Source organism: Gorilla gorilla, chromosome 6 (genome assembly GCF_029281585.2).
Source record: "Gorilla gorilla gorilla isolate KB3781 chromosome 6, NHGRI_mGorGor1-v2.1_pri, whole genome shotgun sequence".
NCBI classification, from domain to species: Eukaryota; Metazoa; Chordata; class Mammalia; order Primates; family Hominidae; genus Gorilla; species Gorilla gorilla.
Genome location: NC_073230.2, coordinates 83,195,782 through 83,212,541, shown reverse-complemented (window position 1 = coordinate 83,212,541; position 16,760 = coordinate 83,195,782). Strand labels below are relative to the sequence as shown.

The following is a 16,760-nucleotide window of genomic DNA, read 5'->3' as shown; positions in this document are numbered from 1 at the left end:
TGTATTTTTAGTAGAGACGAGTTTTCACCATGTTGGCCAGGCTGGTCTTGAACTCCTGACTTCAGGTGATCCACCCGCCTCTGCCTCCCAAAGTGCTGGGATTACAGGCGTGAGCCACCACACCTGGCCTCTGCCCAACTAATTTTAAAAAATTTTTTGTAGAGACAGGATCTCACTATGTTGTCCAGACTGGTCTTGAACTCCTGGGCTTAAGGGATCGTCCTGTCTCAGCCTCCCAGAGTGCTGGGATCACAGGCATGAGCCACCACACTCATCCTTGTCTTCTGGTCAGGGAAGACTAACTCCTCTTACCTTGACTATTTCCCCAGGGCCCCAGACACACATCGCCACGCAGGACCTGGGTGGGGAGTACGGAATTTATTTTATTGTTCTGCGTCTGGGTTTGGTTCCTTGGACGTCACGGTTCCTGGATGGGGGTGGGTGGGTCCCACCTCCCTAAGTCATGGTCCCACGGGCCTGTCGGGATTGTTTTCCAGGTTCAAAGTGCACTGAGAAAGCTTCACAGTTTTAATACTTCCTAGATGCTCAACTGAGGCAAAGTGACAAAATGGCCCTCCCACCCCCGCCCGCCACAAAAATAAAATCCCAAGCCCCTGGCAGCTGCTGCTGCAGCCGTATGAAAAAATAATACAAACTCTTCTTAAAAAATAGATTACACAGAAAAAACGCAGAGGACAGAGGGGCATGAGGAGGGGCAGGGAGCCTCGGGGGAGAGGCCCGGGAAGGGGCTCTGAGATGACTGCAGGGGCTGAGCTACTGGTGGACACCTGCCCCATCCACTGTGCCTATCCTCTCACTGCCCGAGCCGGCTCCTCCCCATCGCCGGCCAGGGCACCGCAGCTCCACGCTCCCTCAAGGGACCCCCTTCACCCTGAGGCTTGGTACCTGCTTCTCACTAAAGTGGCTTTAAGAAAGAAACAAAAAAAAGACCCAAAGCGAGAGAAGGGGCTGTTTGCTCAGCCACTGGGGACCTCCGCCCCATGGGATCAGCCCTCTCTCTGCTTTGGGGGTTTGGAGAGTCCTCGATACCTGTTGCTACCTAGACACCCCCTGGGGGGGAAAACCGGCCCCAGTCTCCCCATTTGGTTCCTGGGAACACAGACACCTGGAACTTGGCCTCTGCCCTGATGTGCGCCCTCCCACGCACCCAAGCATTATATGGGGCATGGTTCGGAGGCTGCCTCCTGGCCCAGCCTCCAGGGAGCTATGGACCAGACAGGTGGAGCGTGAACAGGGTTGCTGGGGCAGCGGCGTGTGGAAAGGGGCGTAACTCACGCGGGCCCTCCAGCTCATGCAAGGAGAAGCAAGAGGGGACAGCCCTGCCAAGACAGAGGTTACAGCAGGGCAAGAGCATGGTGTGTGTGTGCAGCTGGGCCGGCTCTGGGCCACGGCAGAGAGAAGGCAGGGGAAGCGGTCCACGGGGTGGGAGAAGGCAAGTCAGGGCCTGGCTCTGAGGAGAAGCCTGGGTCCCCACTGTCCCACCTGAGGGCCACCTCCCGCGGAGGAATCTGGTGGGGGTGGATTCTCCAGAGGTGGGGACAGGGGCGGCTGAGTGGCCCTGGCTCAGTCGGGGACCTCAGGGTGGGCAGGCAGTCCACTCTCGCCGCGCCGGTAGGTCTCCCAGAAACCTCTGTCCAGCTGCTCCAGCTGTGGGCCCAGTGGCAGGTGGCCGGCCAGGTGCATGCGGAGGGTCTCCAGCCAGCGTTCCAGCTTCACAAAGGACGGCCTGGGTGACAGGCGGGTGGGGAACGGTGGGTCTGGCTCTCCCGGGAATCGGCCCCACCGTCTCCCAGGCCAGGGCCCCACCCCACTCACCTCTTCTCGGGGTCCAGATCGCAACAGCGCACGGTGATGGGGAAGAAGCTCGGGGGGCAGTTTGGGGGGCAGTAGCGGTCCAGGAATCCTCGCACGTTGAGGCCAAAGTCCATGGTGCGGGGCAGGTAGTCAGGGTCTGCGTTCACCCGCCCGATGATCTGTCCAGTACAAGGCCCAGCAGTTACTCCAGGGGGGCCCTCAGCCTGGGCATCTGGGTGCCATCCAGGTGGTTTGAGGGCAGGTGGCACCGGGCCTGGCTGCAGCCTGACTGCAGTACCCCATGGGGGCCAGCCCATGCCTTGCTGTGGGCAGCCTTCCTGGCATGAGGCCCCTGCAGATGCTGAGCCTGCAGCCTGGGTGAGTGGGGAGGAGCCCAGGCCTCAACACCGCCGCTACCCAACCCTGGACCTACCTCGCACAGGACGATCCCAAAGGAGAACACATCCACCTTCTCATCATAGCTGCGGCCTGGATAAAGAGACCGCCTGTCAGCAGATGAACACATGGGGGTGCCAGGGATGCCAAAAGGCAGGGGACCAGGCCAGCTGGGAGGATGCCCCGGCCGGGAGGTCCAGGCCCAGGAGGCAGATGCCGGCAACCTCTATGGGAACCCAGGCTTAGGCTCTTTCCCCCAACCCCACCAGGTCTGAGCAAGCCTTTGGGAGCTCTGAGGAGCAAGGGGCAGAGCCCTGGACAAGGAGTTCGAGGCACCGATCAGCTGCGTGACTTTGCACAAGTCATGAACTCTGTGCTGGTCCCAAAAGGGAACCATGTCAGGTCTCTGGAATCTGTGAATGTTACTGGGTCAGAAAAAGGGTCTTTTGCAGATGGGATTAAGTTAAGGATCTGGAGATGAGATGATGCCGGATGATCTGGGTGGGCCCCAAATGCCACTGCAAATGCCCTCTTGAGAGACACAGAGAAGACACAGCAGAAGAGGAGGAGGTGGCCCTGTGAAGACAGGGGTGGAGACTGGAGTGATGCGGCCACAAGCCCAGGAATGCAAAACAACCAGAAGGTGGAAGAGGCAAGGAATGCATTCTCCCCTAGATCGCCCTGGAGGGAGTGCAGCCCTGTTGGATTTCAACCTTTTGGCTTCCAAAACTAAGAGGGAATAAATTTCTGCTGTTTATTTTATTTTGAGATGGAGTCTTGCTTTGTCGCCCAGGCAAGAGTGCAGTGGTATGACTGTGGCTCACTGCAACCTCTGCCTCCTGGGTTCAAGCGATTCTCCTGCCTCAATTTCCCGAGTAGCTGGGATTACAGGCGCCCGCCACCATGCCCAGCTAATTTTTGTATTTTTAGTAGAGATGGTGTTTCACCATGTTGGCCAGGCTGGTCTCGAACTCCTGACCTCCAGTGATCTGCCCGCCTCGGCCTCCCAAAGTGCTGGGATTACAGGTGTGAGCCACTGTGCCTGACCATTTTCTGCTGTTTTAAATAATCAAGTTTCTAACAATTTATTACAGCAGCCTCAGGACACTGACACAGACTCTCTGAGCCTCAGTTTCCTTATTGTAAAATGGGAATGATACCAGCTACTTAATGATGTTAAAAATAATCGGTACATGGCCGGGCACAGTGGCTCACACCTGTAATCCCAGCACTTTGGGAGGCTGAGGTGGGCAGATCACCTGAGGTCAGGAGTTCAAGATCAGCCTGGCCAACATGGTGAAACCCCATCTCTACTAAAAATAGAAAAATTAGCCAGGCATGGTGGCAGGTGCCTGTAATCCTAGCTACTCGGGAAACTGAGGCAGGAGAATCACTTGAACCCAGGAGGTGGAGGTTGCAATGAGCCGAGATCACGCCACTGTACTCCAGCCTGGGTGACAATGCAAGACTCCATCTCAAAAACAAAAAACTGGCCGGGCACGGTGGCTCACGCCTGTAATCCCAGCACTTTGGGAGGCTGAGGCGGGTAGATCACGAGGTCAGGAGATCGAGACCATGGTGAAACCCCGTCTCTACTAAAAATACAAAAAATTAGCCAGGCGTGGTGGCGGGCGCTTGTAGTCCCAGCTACTCGGGAGGCTGAGGCAGGAGAATGGTGTGAACCTGGGAGGTGGAGCTTGCAGTGAGCCGAGATCGCACCACTGCACTCCAGCCTGGATGACAGAGCGAGACTCCGTCTCAGAAAAAAAAAAAAAAAAAAAAAAAAATACCCAAAACAATTAGTACTAAATGCCAATTCTCATTTACTGAATGCCAACTAGGTGGAAATGAGTTTATAACCTTTACTCCTCACACTAATCCCTAAACATAGGAAACACTAAGACTTTTTTGTTTTTTGAGACAGTCTTGCTGTCGCCCACTGCAACCTCTGCCTCCTGGGTTCAAGCAATTCTCCTGCCTCAGCCTCCTGAGTAGCTGGGATTACGGGCGCCCGCCACCATGTCCAGCTAATTTTTGTATTTTTAGTAGAGATGGGGTTTCACTCTGTTGGCCAGGCTGGTCTCAAACTCCTGACCTCATGATCCGCCTGCCTCAGCCTCCCAAAGTGCTAGGATTACAAGCGTGAACCACCGTGCCCGGCCACTAAGACTGTTTTATAGTCTTCTTTGGGGGCTACGTTAACTCTGTGTGTGTGTGTGTGTGTGTGTGTGTGTGTGTGTGTGTGTGTGTGTGTGTGTGTGTGTGTGTGTCACAGAGTCCCACTCTGTCGTCAGGCTGGAGTACAGTGGTGCGATCTCGGCTCACTGCAAGCTCTGCCTCCTGGGTTCACATCATTTTCCTGCCTCAGCCTCCCCAGTAGCTGGGACTACAGACGCGTGCCACCACGCCCAGCTAATTTTTTTGTATTTTTAGTAGAGATGGGGTTTCATCATGTTGACCAGGATGGTCTCAATCTCTTGACCTCGTGATCCGCCCACCTCAGCCTCCCAAAGTGCTGGGATTACAGGCGGGTTTTTTTTTTTTTTTTCTTTTTGAGACACAGTCTTCCTCTGTCGCCCAGGCTGGAGTGCAGTGGTGCAATCTTGGCCCAATGTAACCTCTGCTCCTGGGTTCAAGTGATTCTCCTGCCTCAGCCTCCCTAGTAGCTGTGCCACCACACCCGGGTAATTTTTGTATTTTTAGTAGAGACAGGGTTTCACCATGTTGGCCAGGCTGGTCTCGAACTCCTGGCCTCAAGCTATCCGCCTGCTTCAGCCTCCCAAAGTGCTGGAATTACACGTGTGAGCCACTGTGCCTGGCCTATTTTTTGTTTTCTTCAAACAGGGTCTTGCTCTGTTGCCAAGGCTAGAAGGCAGTGGTATGATCATAGCTCACTGCAGCCTTGATCTCCTTGGCTCAAGTAAATCTCCCACTTTGGCTTCCTGAGTAGCTGGGACCACAGGCATTAGGCACCACGCCACATGCCAGGCTAATTTAACTAGGTTAACTATGATGAGGTGATGGCTGGGGTCTGCCTGCCCTGAACCTGTGTTCATGTGTCACCTGCTTGTAGAAGGACTTTATAACCTATAATCTGGGCATATATAGGACCACTGACAGCAAAGAAATGGACTGAGGGAGGCAGACCCTGTGGGAGGCAGAATTATGGTCCCCAAAGATGACTGTGTCCTGATCCCTGGGACTTGTATACGTCCTACCTTCCATCGGACTCTGCAGATGGGATTAAGTTGAGGGTCTTGAGATGGAGGGCTGCTTTTGGATTATCCAGGTGGGCCCAATGTCACCATAGGGGTCCCTATCAGAAGGATGGAGGGCCATGGTGGCTCATGCCTGGAATCCCAGCACTTTGAAAGGTCAAGGCAGGAGGATTGCCTGAAGCCAGGAGTTTGAGACCAGCCTGGGCAACATAGAGAGACCCCTGTCTCTATTAAAAATTTAAAAAATTGGCCGGGTGCGGTGGCTCACGCCTGTAATCCCAGCACTTTGGGAGGCAGATCACGAGGTCAGGAGATCGAGACCATCTTGGCTAACACGGTGAAACCCCGTTTCTACTAAAAATACAAAAAATTAGCCGGGCGTGTTGGCGGGTGCCTGTAGTCCCAGCTACTCGGGAGGCTGAGGCAGGAGAATGGCGTGAACCCAGGAGGCGGAGCTTGCAGTGAGCTGAGATCATGCCACTGCACTCTACCCTGGGAGACACAGCGAGACTCTGTCTCAAAAAAAAAAAAAGAAAAAACATTAAAAAAATTAGCTGGGTGTGGTGTTTCATGCCTGTGGTCCCAGCTATTCAGGAGGCTGGGGTGGGATGACAGTTTGAGCCCAGAAGGTTGAGGCTGCAGTGAGCTATGGTGGCACCACTGCACTCCAGCCTGAGCAACAGAGCGAGACCCTCTTTAAAAAGAAAAAAAAAGGAGGAAGGTTAGAGCCAGGGAAAGAGATGCGGGGATGGATGCAGAGATCAGAGAAAAGAAGATGCTTTGCAGCCAGCCCTGAAGACAGAGGAGGGGGCAGCAACAGGAGGAACGAGGAAGCCTCCAGGAGCCAGAAAAGGTCAGGAAACAGGTGCCCTGGAGCCTGCAGAAGGAGCTCACCCTGCCGGCGCCTTGATTTCAGCCCGGTGAGTCTGATGCTGGACTTCAGACTCCAGAACTGTATGATCATTTATTTAAGCCACTAAGTGTCTTTTATTTATTTATTTTTTGAGATGGAGTTTCGCTCGTTGCCCAGGCTGGAGTGCAATGGCGCGATCTCGGCTCACTGCAACCTCTGCCTCCCGGGTTCAAGCGATTCTCCTGCCTCAGCTTCCCTAGTAGCTGGGATTACAGACACCCGCCACCATGCCCAGCTAATTTTTGTATTTTTAGTAAAGAACGGGGGTTTCACCATGTTGGCTAGGCTGGTCTCGAACTACTGACCTCAGGTGATCCACTCGCCTCAGCCTCCCAAAGTGCTGGGATTACAGGCGTGAGCCACCGTGCCTGGCTGCCACTAAGTGTCTTACAGGAGCAACAGGACCCACAAGGTAACTGAAGAGCCAAGGAGGCTGGGAGGGGCCAGGGGCTCGGGAGGTTACAGCTCTGCTGGGCTCCCCCATGGCTTCCCGTGAGGGCCATGACGGGCAGGGCTGAATCACTCACCGTTGATCATCTCGGGCGCCATCCAGTAGGGGTTGCCCACCACAGTGTAGCGCTTCTTGCGGTCTGGCTTCTTGAGGCTCCGCAGGCCCTCAGGCTGAGTCTTCTCGTCCACCATGAGCCGCGCCAGCCCAAAGTCAGCCACCACCACATTCTTGTTCTGGGAAGGTGAAGCTGGGTCACACTGGGACCTGATCCTGGTACTGCCCGCTTGGCCTGCCCCTCCCCAGGACCCCAAGCCAACCCGTAGACAGCCCAGAGAACATACCTCTGATACGCTGTATTGGCACAGGGTGGGGACCCCTTCCTTCCCCAAACCCATCGGCTCTTTGCAAATGGAGCTGCTGGAAGCACCTAAAGGTAGCAGTGTGGCTTCCTCCCTCCCACCACACGCTGCACCCTCTGCCCCCTCCCCACCTGCTCCCCAGACCGTCGTGGCGGCCCCACTGCTCCCTCCTGCAAGTGCTCCCTCCCACCTACGAGGGCACTGACGCTGCTTTGTTTTGGAAAGAAGACAAGAATTCTTTTTTTTTTTTTTTTTCAGACAGAGTCTTGCTCTGTCACCTAGGCTGGAGCGCAGTGGTGTGATCTCGGCTCACTGTAACCTCTGCCTCCCAGGTTCAAGCGATTCTCCTGCCTCACCCTCCCGAGTAGCTGGGATTACAGGCGCCTGCCACCACGCCTGCCTAATTTTTGTATTTTTAGTAAAGACGGGTTTCACCATACTTGGCTAGGCTGGTCTCGAACTCCTAATCTCAGGTGATACACCCACTGCGGCCTACCAAACTACTGGGATTACAGGTGTGAGCCACTGTGCCCGGCAAGACAGGAATTTTGATTATAGACCCAGGTCCTGTGCATGGCATGCCACCAGATTTATTATTTATTTAGGTTGATTGACTGATTGAGATAGGGTCTTGCTATGTTGCCCAGACTGGTCTTCAACTTCTGGCCTCAAGAGATCCACCTGCCTCAGCCTTTCAAAGTGCTGGGATTACAGGAGTAAGCCACCACACCTGGCCCAATTTTATCTTTTTTTTTTTTTTTGAGTTGGAGTCTTGCTCTGTTGCCCAGGTTGAAGTGCAGTGGCACGATCTCAGCTCACTGCAAGCTCTGCCTCCTGGGTTCACGCCATTCTCCTGCCTCAGCCTCCCAAGTAGCTGGGACTACAGGCGCCTGCCACCACGCCCAGCTAATTTTTTGTATTTTTAGTAGAGACGGGGTTTCACCGTGTTAGCCAGGATGGTCTCGATCTCCTGACCTCGTGATCCGCCCACCTCGGCCTCCCAAAGTGCTGGGATTACAGGCATGAGCCACCATGCCTGGCCTAATTTTATCTTTAATATTCCCAATAAGCAGGTGAGGTCTATGTTTTTTGCTTTTCGGGTTTGATTTTTTTTTTTTTTTTTTTGAGGCAGTCTCCCTCCCGTGGCCCAGGCTGGAGTGCAGTGGCACGAACACAGCTCATTGCAGCCTCAACTTCCCAGGCTCAAGCGATCCTCCCACCTCCACCTCTTGAGTAGCTGGTACTATAGATACTCACCACCATGCCAGCTAATTTTTTAATTTTTTTGTAGAGACAATTTTTTAAATTTTTTTGCCATGTTGCCTGGCTGGTCTCAAACTCCTGGGCTCAGGCAATCTGCCCACCTTGGACTCCCAAAGTGCTGGGATTACAGGTGTAAGCCAACACAGGTCTATGTTATTTTTAATTTTTTTTGAGATGGAGTCCCACTCTGTTGCTGGAGTGCAGTGACGTGATCTCGGCTCACAGCAACCTCCACCTCCCGGGTTCAAGCAATTCTGCCTCAGTCTCATGAGTAGCTGAGACTACAGGCACCCACCACTACACCCAGCTAATTTTTGTATTTTTAGTAGAGAGGGGTCTCACTGTGTTGGCGAGGCTGGTCTTGAACTCCTGACCTCAAGTGATCTGCCCACCTCGGTCTCCCAAAGTGTTGGGATTACAGGCGTGAGCCACTGTGCCTGGCTTGTTGCTGTTTTAAAAACAGGGGCTCGCTCTGTTGCCCAGGCTGGAGTGCAGTGACACAATCAGAGCTCACTGTAACATTTACCTCCTGGACTCAAGGGATCCTCCCACCTAGCCTTCCAACTAGCTGGGACTACAGGCCCATGTCACCATGCCTGGCCTGACTCTAACAGTATTAAGAGGCAAGGCCTGTAAGAGGTGATTGGGTCATGAGGGCTCTGTATGAATTAACGGATTAATGGGTTATTGAGGGACCAGGTTAGTTATCACAAGAGTGGGTCTGTATAATGGTCAGTTTGGGGGTCTCTTGTCAGTCCCTCTCGCCATGTGATGCTTTTTTTTTTTTTTGAGATGGTGTCTGACTCTGTCACCCAGGCTGGGAGTGCAGTGGCATAATCTCAGCTCACTACAACTTCTGCCTCCTGGGTTCAAGCAATTCTCCTGCCTCAGCCTCCCGAGTAGCTGGGATTACAGGCATGCGCCACCATGTCTGCTAATTTTTGAATTTTTAGTAGAAACAGGGTTTTGCCATGTTGGCCAGGCTGGTCTTGAACTCCTGGCTTCAAGTGATCCACCCACTTCGGCCTCCCAAAGTGCTGGGATTACAGGCATGAGCCACAGTGCCCAGCCTTGTTTTGTTTTGTTTTTTGAGACAGGGTCTGGCTCTGTCTCCCAGGCTGGAGTAGAGTAGCACAATCTCGGCTCACTGCAACCTCTACCTCCCAGGCTCAAGTGATCCTCCCACCTCAGCCTCCCAGGTAGTTGGGACCATAGGCTTATGCCACCACGCCTGGCTATTCCATTTTGTATTTTTGGCAGAGATGGGCTTTCGTAATGTTGCCCAAGCTGGTCTCAAACTCCTGAGCTCAAGCAATCCACCTGCCTTGGCCTCCCAAATTGCTGGGATTTTAGGTGTGAGCCACTGTGCCCGGCACATTTCTGTTGTTTTGAGCCATCTGGTTCACAGTACTTCATGATGGCAGCCCCAGGACACGAATACACCACCTCTCCAGACGGGCATGGTTACTCGCTCCTCTGCTTTCGGTGGAGAACCGGGCTCTCCTCCCTTGCCAATCCTTAGACACTGGGCTCTTTGCCTGCCCATCCCCTGCTTAAATATCCACCTAAAGCCTCCTCTTTTTTTTTGAGATGGAGTCTCGCTCTGTCGCCCAGGCTGGAGTGCGGTGGCGCGATCTTGGCTCACTGCAAGTTCCGCCTCCCGGGTTCACACCATTCTCCTGCTTCAGCCTCCCAAGTAGCTGGGACTACAGGCACCTGCCACCACGCCTGGCTAATTTTTTATATTTTTAGTAGAGATGGGGTTTCACCGTGTTAGCCATGTTGGCCAGGCTGGTCTTGAACTCCTGGCTTCAAGTGATCCACCCACCTCGGCCTCCCAAAGTGTTGGGATTACAGGCATGAGCCACAGTGCCCATGTTAGCCAGGACGGTCTCGATCTCCTGACCTCGTGATCCGCCCGCCTCGGCCTCCCAAAGTGCTAGGATTACAGGTGTGAGCCACTGTGCCCGGCCAAGCCTCCTCTTTCAGGAAGCCTGCCCTGACCACTCCAGCCCATATGCCTATGCCCCCACTCTGTGGCCCCCAGATGCTGGTGCTGTCTGGTGTAGCCCATGGCCACTCTGCCGTGGGCTGTGCTCTATGAAGACCACGGTCCTGGTCCTTTGCAGCTTACATGTCACTTTCTCCTTCATTGATTCATGAGACCCTCCTACCAGCCTGGGATGCTGATGGTCCACCATGAGTCAGTGGCAGAGACAGGACTCAAACCCAGGTCTGTCTGCCTCCTGACCCTGCGCTCTTCCCCACGGGCTGCTGCCCCCCACCCCCACCTCAAATTGAAGTCATGGAGGCAACCCAGGGGCCGCTAGTTCTGGGAAGGCCCTGAGGCTGGGAGTGGGTGGGTTCCTGCTGTCTCCCGACACCCAGCCACGTGGGGCCCTGGTACTCACCTCGCGGACCAGGCAGTTGTGGGAGTTGAGGTCTCGGTGGATGATGTTCATGGAGTGGAGGTAGGCCTGGGGACGGGGACACGGGAGTCAGGGGGCAGCTGTGCAGAGGGACCCCAACCCATCCTGGCTCCCCAGGAACTCCCTCCGCTCCCACCCCAATCAGGCCAGTCGGGACGATTCTTCCCACTCTCCCATCGACCCCCTCTGCCCTCTTTCAAAGCTTCTTTGTGGGTTCTGTTTGCAAATTCCTGGTGGGATTATGAATGGAGCTGGAGCACCCGGCTCACTCACCATCCCTGATGCGATGTCCTTGGCAAAGCTCACTCTCTGGCTCCATGGGTACTGGCTGTCCTGGGATGGAGAAAGAATGGCCAGGGTGGGGCCGGTGGGGGCCCCGGTGGCAGGGATGGTGGCATGAGACAGAGGCAGGAAGGGGCAAGCGTCCTAGAGGGTCCATGGGCTCCCCAACACCCCGATTTCTTCGGGCACCCACAACTGTCTGCTTCTAAGGAGTATGAGTCAACACAGCTCACAGACATCATTTCCTTTTTTTTTTTTTTCTTTAGATGGAGTCTCACTCTGTCACCCAGGATGGAGTGCAGTGGTACCATCTCAGCTCCCTACAACCTTCGCCTCCGGGGCTCAAGTGATTCTTGTGTCTCAGTCTCCTGAGTAGCTGGGACTATGGGCATGTGCCACCACGCCCAGCTAATTTTTTGTATTTTTAGTAGAGACGGGGTTTCACCATGTTGGTCAGGCTGGTCTTGAACTCCTTACCTCAGGTGATCTGCCCACCTTGGCCTCCCAGTGTTGGGATTACAGGCATGAGCCACTGCACCCGGCTTCAAGCAATTCTCTCGCCTCAGCATCCCAAGTAGCTGGGATTACAGGTGTCCACCACCAAACCCAGCTAATTTTTGTAGTTTTAGTAGAGACGGGGTTTCACTATGTTGGCCAGGCTGTTCTCAAACTCCTAACCTCAAGTGATCCACCTGCCTCAGCCTCCCAAAGTGCTGGCATTACAGGCGTGAGCCACCGCACCCGGCCCCTACAAACATTATTTCCTAACAGAACTGATTTCAAACTCTAAGCAGGGATATTCCTCTATAGCTCCCAATCTGCCCCCTCTGAGAAAACAAGCTATATTTATTTTCTATAAAATCTCATCTTTCTGTCAGGTGTGGTGGCTCACGCCTGTAATCCCAACACTTTGGGAGGTCAGAGTGGTTGGATCACGAGGTCAGGAGTTTGAGACCAGCCTGACCAACATGGTGAAACCCTGTCTCTACTAAAAATGGAAAAATTAGCCGGGTGTGGTGGTGGGCTCCTGTAATCCCAGCTACTCGGGAGGCTGAGGCAGAATCGATTGAACCTGGGAGGTGGAGGTTGCAGTGAGCCGAGATCATGCCATTGCACTTCAGGCTGGACAATAAGAGCAAAACTCCGTCTCGGGAAAAACAAAAACAAAAACAAAAAACTCATCTTTCTAGGTTTTTAAAAAATTAGAACCTACTTTCACAGACAGGTAAGAGGTAGAAGGGCCCAGCAAGGTCACCTGCGGAGTGGCAGCACTGAGCCACGCCAGGAGAACGGGGCTTTGGGCTCAAATCATTTGGGGGAGACGCCTCATTCTCAAACCCCATCCTCTTGGAGATCTTTATTTTTTATCGAGACAGGGTCTCACTCTATCACCCAGGCTGGAGTGCAGCCTTGACCTCCTGTGCTCAAGTGATCCTTCTGCCTCAGCCTCCCATGGAGCTGGAACCACAGGCATGTGCCACCACATTTGGCTAATTTTTAAATTTTTTTTGTAGAGATGGGATTGGGATCTCATTATGTTGTCCAAGCTGGTCTTGACCTCCTGACCTCTAGCGACCCTCCTGCCTCGGCCTTCCAAAGTTTGGGAATTCAGGTGTGAGCCACTGCGCTTGGCCTAGCCCAGAGTTTCTAAATTGCACCTGACAACGGAACCCGTTGTGTCAAGTTACACCTAGCAGGAGCCCATAGGGTCCACACCTTGGATACAAGGTAATCCAACCTGAGGAAGATCCCATGGTCTCAGGGTGGTACAGAAATGGGGCTGGAGGCCAGGACTGGATCCCCAGGGCATGGTCCAGCACAGGGCTCATTGAGGCTTCCTCCAAGCGCTTTTTTTTTGAGACGGAGTCTCGCTGTCGCCCAGGCTAGAGTGCAGTGGCGCGATCTTGGCTCACTGCAGGCTCTGCCCGCTGGGTTCAACGCCGTTCTCCTGCCTCAGCCTCCCGAGTAGCTGGGACTACAGGCACCCGCCACCTCGCCCGGCTAATTTTTTGTATTTTTAGTAGAGACGGGTTACCAGGATGGTCTCGAACTCCTGACCTCAGGTGATCTGCCAACCTCAGTCTCCCAAAGTGCTGGGATTACAGGTGCCTGCCACCAGGCCCGGCTAATTTTTGTATTTTTAGTAGAGACGGGGTTTCACCATGTTGGCCAGGCTGGTCTTGGACTCCTGACCTCAGGTGATCTGCTGGCCTCAGCCTCTGAAAGTGCTGAGATTATAGGCATGAGCCACTGCACCTGGCCTGAGCACGTTATTTCTAAAGATGGATGTGTAATTTTATTCAAATCCTTAAGGAAAGCTCTGAATTTTATTTTAGTTTTTGAGATAGGGTCTTGCTCTGTGGTCCAGGCTGGAGTGCAGTGGTGAGATCACAGCTCACTGCAGCCTTGAATTCCTGGCCTCGAGTGATCCTCTTGCCTTGGGCTCCCAAAGTGCTAGAATAACAGGTGTGCACCATTGCACCTGGCCTTTCCTAGCTTTAGATGGAGTCAGTCGCTCCCCTTTTTGATTAGGAATCAGGGTTCAGAGGGCCTTTGAGACCCCTGTGGCTTCCCCCCATTGAAGAGATGAGACTGAGGCTCACAGAGGGAGCTGCTTTGCCCAGGGCCACACAGCGGGGGTGGCTGGCTCTGCCCAGGACTCACCATGCTCTTGATGATGCCCCGGAGTGTGCCGCCCTTGATGTACTCAGTGATGAAGTTGAGCCTCTTGTCCTTGTAGAGCACCCCGATGAACTTGAGCACGTTGGGGTGTTCCAGGCATCGCATGACCTTCACCTGGCGGGGCACAAACAGGCTGGGCCCGGGCTCTGTGTGGTCCCAGCTGTGCTTGGGTCTGCTTCTCCCTTTTCCATCCCACCAGGGGCTGTAGGCGGTCTCAAAGATACGGAACCCCCAGCTCCCCTCTCCTGCCTCTGCCACACCCTCTGGCGTCCTGTGCCCTCTGCTTGAGCTGCCCCCACCCCCAGCGATGCTCTTTTTCCCAGTCCCCTGCCTGCAGTTACTTTCTTTCTTTTTTTTTTTTTTTGAGAAGGAGTCTCACTCTGTCGCCCAGGCTGGAGGGCAGCGGCACGATCTTGGCTCACTGCAACCTCTGCCTCCTGAGTTCAAGAAATTCTCCTGCCTCAGCCTCCTGAGTAGCTTGGATGACAGGCACTCACCACCATCATGCCGGGCTAATTTTCGTATTTTTAGTAGAGATGGGGTTTTGCCATGTTGGCCAGGGTGGTCTCGAACTCCTGACCTCAGGTGATCCACCCGGCTCAGCCTCCCAAAGTGCTGGGATTACAGGCGTGAGCCACTATGCCCGACCAATGCAGTTACTTTTATTTTTTTTGGACACAGGGTCTTGTCTTGTTCCCCAGGCTGGAGTGCAGTGGTGCGATCATGGCTCATTGCAGCCTCCAACTCCTGGGCTCAAGCGAGCCTCCCATCTCAGCCCCACGAGTAGCTGGGATGACAGGTGCACATTGCCAAGCTCGGTTAATTTAAAATTTTTTTTGTAGAGACGGGGTCTTGCTATGTTGCCCAGGTTGGTCTCAAAGTATCCTCTGTCCTTAACCTCCCAAAGTGTTGGGATTACAGGCGTGAGCCACTATGCCTGGCCTGCTCGCTCTTCTTTCAATGGTTCCCAGAGCCCTTTTCCGACCTGTGTTGATGGGGCAGGGGTGAGCACCTGGAAGTCCCTCTGGAGGGAAGAGGGCATTCCGCTCACTGACCTCCTTGAGGAACGTCCTCTGGGTCTCCTCGTCGAACCGGATCAGCTCCTTCATCACCATCACCTCACCTGTCTCACGGTGTGTCACCTGCGTGTGGGACACAGAGGTGTGAAGACAGAGGCTCTGCTGTAAGCCCGCCTTCTAGGAAGCCCCATCTCCACCCCAGGACTGCCAGGGAGATGTGCAGATGGCTTCATACTCTAGGCTGTGCATGGGATGTTCCCAAATACCCAAGTGGATGGGATGTATTAATCCCTTGTCTTTTTTTTTTTTTTTGAGATGGGGTCTTGCTCTATTGCCCAGGCTGGAGTGCAGTGGCATGATCACAGCTCACTGCAGCCTTGAACTCCTGGCTCACAATCCTCCTGCCTAAGCCTCCCAAGTAGCTGGGACCACAGGCATGCACCACTATACCCAATTAATTTTTAAATTTTTTGTAGAGATGACGTCAAGGCTGGTCTTGAATTCCTGGGCTCAAGCAATCCTACAGCCTTAGCCTCTCACAGTGCTGGGATTACAGGGATAAACCACTGTGCCTGGCTAGGAGCCACCTTTCAATGACCTCCCGCACATAAGGTATCAGTCTACCTGTAGGAGGTCCCCTGCTCCTAATTAGCTCCAGGAGGCCAAGGGAGGAGAGGGCACTGGCCAGGGAGTCTAGAAGCCAGATACCCCTTCCACTGTGTTTCCATAGACTGGGAAGGAAGGAGGATGGAGAGGTCCCACCCAGACTGTCCCCTGAGACCCTGGCATGCTCTGTACCTTGATAGCCTGGCCGAAGCAGCCCTTGCCCAGCACCTCCCCATGGATGAGGTCCGATGGCCGGAAGATGCGGTGTGGCCGGCAGACTACGCGGAGGGACTCAGAGCGACCCAGGTCCTTGCGCTGGGAGGCCGGGGAGCCCAATGAGCCGGCGCCCGGAGACCTGTCGATGCTGCAGCTCCTCCTGGGGGGCACACATGGTGCCCAGTGCCACCGGGGGACAGGTAGCACCCGGCCAAGGCCCTGCCCCTTCCTCCTCCTGCCTGCATGCCCCTGTCCATGCCAGTCTATGCAATCACCCCCTGCTTTGGGACGGCCCGCCTGGGACAGTCCAAAGGCTGCCCATCCCAGTGTCTCGGCCTATCCTGGCTCTAGTGGCAGCCCCCAGCTCCCCTCAACCCCTCAGATCCCGCTCTGTCATCCTCTTTTTTTTTGAGACAGAGTCTCACTCTGTTGCCCAGGCTGGAGTATAGTGGCGTGACCTTGGCTCACTGCAACCTCCATCTCCTGGGTTCAAGTGATTCATCTGCCTCAGCCTCCCGAGTAGCTGGGACTACAGGCACCCGCCACCAAGCCCAGCTAATTTTTGTATTTTCAGTAAAGATGAGGTTTCCCATGTTGGCCAGGCTGGTCTTGAACTCCTGACCTCAGGTGATCCGCCTGCCTCGGCCTCCCAAAGTGCTGGGATTACAGGCATGAGCCACCACGCCTGGCCCCGTCCCCGGCTTTTTAAAAAATGTGTGTTTCCTCTTTTTTTTTGAGAGTGGGTCTTGTTTTGTCACCCAAGCTGGAGAGCAGTGGTGTGATGACAGCTTACTGCAGCCTCCACCTCCCTGGCTCAAGCCTGGGCTGCATTTGTGCAGGGCTGGCTCCCCGACCTAGGTCCCACAGCCCCTCAGCCCCAGCAGGAGTGAAAGCACCCAGCTGAACCGAGGAGCAGGCTGACTTACAAGACAGGTTTCTGCCGGGCAGAGCTGCCCGCCTCCCCACTGGGAGTATAAGCCGGAGAGCTCAGGGGGCTGGTCTCAGGCCCCAGCCCGTGGCCCAGTGTATCGTGAGGGTCATGCTCGAGGGTCAGCTGGAGCAGGCGGCTGGTTTCCTGAATCAGCAGGTCAATCTGGGGACAGCAGGCATG

The 16,760-nt window shown here is 54.5% G+C and overlaps 1 protein-coding gene across 2 annotated transcripts in view; it reads right to left on the bottom strand.

The window, feature by feature from the left end:
* Positions 1–359: 359 nt before the first annotated feature.
* Positions 360–16,760, bottom strand: part of LIMK1 (LIM domain kinase 1) — a 38,746-nt gene continuing 22,345 nt past the window's right edge. For both annotated transcript variants that reach the window (XM_031012713.3, XM_055392744.2), the window contains 10 exons: positions 16,576–16,742; positions 15,626–15,809; positions 14,864–14,950; positions 13,791–13,922; positions 11,118–11,177; positions 10,827–10,892; positions 6,870–7,026; positions 2,249–2,304; positions 1,837–1,994; positions 360–1,747 (listed from right to left, as the gene is read on the bottom strand). In XM_031012713.3, the coding sequence (XP_030868573.1) occupies positions 1,585–1,747; positions 1,837–1,994; positions 2,249–2,304; positions 6,870–7,026; positions 10,827–10,892; positions 11,118–11,177; positions 13,791–13,922; positions 14,864–14,950; positions 15,626–15,809; positions 16,576–16,742 (1,230 nt within the window). In that variant the 3' untranslated portion in view covers positions 360–1,584. The remainder of the gene's footprint in view (positions 1,748–1,836; positions 1,995–2,248; positions 2,305–6,869; positions 7,027–10,826; positions 10,893–11,117; positions 11,178–13,790; positions 13,923–14,863; positions 14,951–15,625; positions 15,810–16,575; positions 16,743–16,760) is intronic.